Raw genomic sequence first — 2,864 nt, 5'->3', positions numbered from 1 at the left:
GAGTCCAAACAGCTGATAAAAACATCACAATAATCCACAAGTAATCCACATGACTCCAGTCCAACAATTAACATCTTGTGAAGTGAAAAGCTGTGCTTGTAATAAACCCATAGTTAAGATGTTTTTAATTTCAAACAAGTCCTGTACCTATAATATCGGTTTCTCCAGTGAAATAGTTGTCTTACCTGAATCAGGAGAGAAATATGCACAGATCAAGCACCATTTACAAGCAAAAAAAAAGTCCAAAACAATTATAAACAAATATGTCGGTGGATTTTGATGTAAGAGGACAATAGCGGATGGACCTTTTTACTGGAGGAAGTGATATGGATTATGGATTTTGGACACAAGTGATGGATTTGTTTCTTAGACAGATTTTCATCTGATAAAACATTAATTGTTTAACTGAAGTCATGTTGTGGATTATTGTGGTGTTTTTATCAGCAGTTTGGACTCTCATTCTGACGGCACCCATTCACTGCAGATGATCCATTGGTGACTCAGTGAGCAAATTATGTAATGATACTTTTCTCAAAATCTGTTCCGATGAAGAAACAAACTCATCTACATCTTGGATGGCTTGAGGGTGAATACATTTTAGGTACATTTTCTTTTTTGGGGTAAACTATTCCTTTAACCTTTCCCTAATTCACTAATAATCTTTACATATAAAGAAATAAATATTCCCTCAGAAACAAACATGCTCCTTTTTTTCCACAGGGTAGAGCCACTTCCCTACGATGCACCGAAGTCTGTGGATCATACACGTTTCGTCTGCGTCTCAGACACACACTCAAGGACAGATGGAATCCAGATGCCTTTCGGTGATGTGTTGCTTCACACGGGTGACTTCACTGAACTCGGCCTACCGTCTGAAGTGAAGAAGTTTAATGACTGGTTAGGTAAGTGTGCAAAACCAGTCCTGTTACCTTTGCTTACAAGCACTTCCCCTGCTGTCACAACATAAACTTTTTTTTTTTTTAAGAGCCTGTGATCTTTTAGGTTTTGCGTCAACTGCAAACATGTTTTCCAGTTTCAAATCTGGTGGCCTATTTTAAGATTGATGCATATCAGTGTTGTATATTTTGTAATTTCAATGCAAAACACAACATTATTATTGTTAGCTAATTTTTACTGAATTTAATAAGCTGCAATGCGCACAGCATTTCTAGCGAGTAGGAAGGCCTTTGTTATTTCTGGGGGTGAAGAAGGTCAAAATGGAAATTGAAAAATGCCCAGCTTTTGGCTTTAATAGGTGCCCTTCAGTCTGGTCTCATTGGCCTCGGCAGCAATTCACTTTGATGAAATCAAGGTTCTTTAAGGGTAGAGAGATCAAAAATATTGTTTATCTGGTGAAATCATAGTCACGCTTCCGCCTACAATTGGCAGCCACAGTGAGCTGTAAATTGTCTCTGGTCTGTCAAAGCTATTAGAAATTTCTATATTTCATTTTAATTCAGATGCTAGGTCACTAAAGAATGTGGTCTAAATGTCACTTCTAAACATCTGAATAGTCATATGGCTGTAGAGCGCATGATACTTTGAAATATTGTTTTCCGTTTGCTTCCAAGATCTGTCATTCTCATCTGTCTCCTCTTACAGGCAGTCTTCCCTACGAGTACAAAGTTGTCATCGCTGGAAATCATGAACTTACCTTCGATAAAGATTTTATGTCGGAACTCGTAAAGCAGGATTACTACCGTTTCCCCTCAGTGTCCAAGCTGAGGACTGAGGACTTTGATGACGTTCAGTCCCTCCTTACAAACTGTGTGTACGTACAGGACTCTGAGGTCACCATTAAAGGATTCAGGATATACGGGACTCCGTGGTAAGCATTTCTAAATAATTGCTGTCATCACATTGTTTGTTACTTCCTGTTTGCTACATCTGTCATGCAGAATATTAAGTGAGTTATTAAACATTTGAATCAGATATCCTCAGCAAAGGCATAACCAGCATTAGTTTATATAAAGTGAATTATGAAAACCATGCTCTGGATTACCCACTTTTCAAAATCCAGTCAATTCCAGATGGATAAAATCTTAAAATCTTGTCCTACATGCTTTTTCTAGTTGAATATTTTGTTTCACTTTCAAGCATATGAATGCAAGTGAAATGTTTCTCTTTAAAGCATATGTTTCAGTGTCTCACTATGGGATACACCCCTTCCGTGTATTCCTCAGAAGCCCAATTCCATTATGCCAGCCCCAATTGGCTGGCAGAGATGACGTTATATCAGGGAGTGGCTCCCTCCCCTCAGTATAATAGGAGAGACGCAACGTCATTACGACGTTCAAAAACCTCTTCTCGCTTCACACCAGAAGCCTACCCAACTCAGATAGCCATCAGCTAGTCTCCACTAGGCATGGGCCGATTACCGGTTTCAAGGTATACCGCGATTTGAAAATGTCACGGTTTCAAAACCGCTAATATTTTCCGTTATACCGTTCCTGCGGTATGCGCTGTTTTACCATGTCTCCTCAAAGACTGAAAGTGTAGGAATCCCTCAGGTTGAGTGCAGTGTAGAGAGTAACACGCCCCCTCCTCCTCCTGTTGGTGCGAGCGAGCGGTCAGTCACATGTGTGTATGACAGCCGAAGGAGCTTCCTCTGGAACTTACACGATCGGCAACCGGCCGTTTATTGTTTTATTGCAGTCGATCTCTGTTCAGGACTTGCACAAACTGCGTTGCAATGCATATTTTCCAAATGTCATTTATGTGAAAATATTAAGTGTCTGTAAACACCCGTTAACACAGGCCAGAGACGTTGAAGACGGACGCACAGAGAAAAATACTGTAGCAGGCAGATCACTCACTGTTCATGATGCACGAACTATTGGAAGAAAATCCTAAATATTGATTTG

At 39.9% G+C, this 2,864-nt stretch overlaps 1 protein-coding gene across 2 annotated transcripts in view; it reads left to right on the top strand.

Moving 5' to 3' along the window:
- mpped2 (metallophosphoesterase domain containing 2b) overlaps positions 1-2,864 on the top strand; it is a 43,802-nt gene that overhangs the window by 6,055 nt on the left and 34,883 nt on the right. For both annotated transcript variants that reach the window (XM_016483739.1, XM_016483740.1), the window contains exons 3-4: positions 721-902; positions 1,603-1,828. In XM_016483739.1, coding sequence (XP_016339225.1) covers positions 721-902; positions 1,603-1,828 — 408 coding nt within the window. The remainder of the gene's footprint in view (positions 1-720; positions 903-1,602; positions 1,829-2,864) is intronic.

Source organism: Sinocyclocheilus anshuiensis, unplaced genomic scaffold (assembly GCF_001515605.1).
Source record: "Sinocyclocheilus anshuiensis isolate Anshui unplaced genomic scaffold, SAMN03320099.WGS_v1.1 scaffold1102, whole genome shotgun sequence".
Taxonomy (NCBI): Eukaryota; Metazoa; Chordata; class Actinopteri; order Cypriniformes; family Cyprinidae; genus Sinocyclocheilus; species Sinocyclocheilus anshuiensis.
The sequence above is the reverse complement of the archived record's forward strand: the minus strand, read 5'-3'. Positions and strand labels throughout refer to the sequence as shown.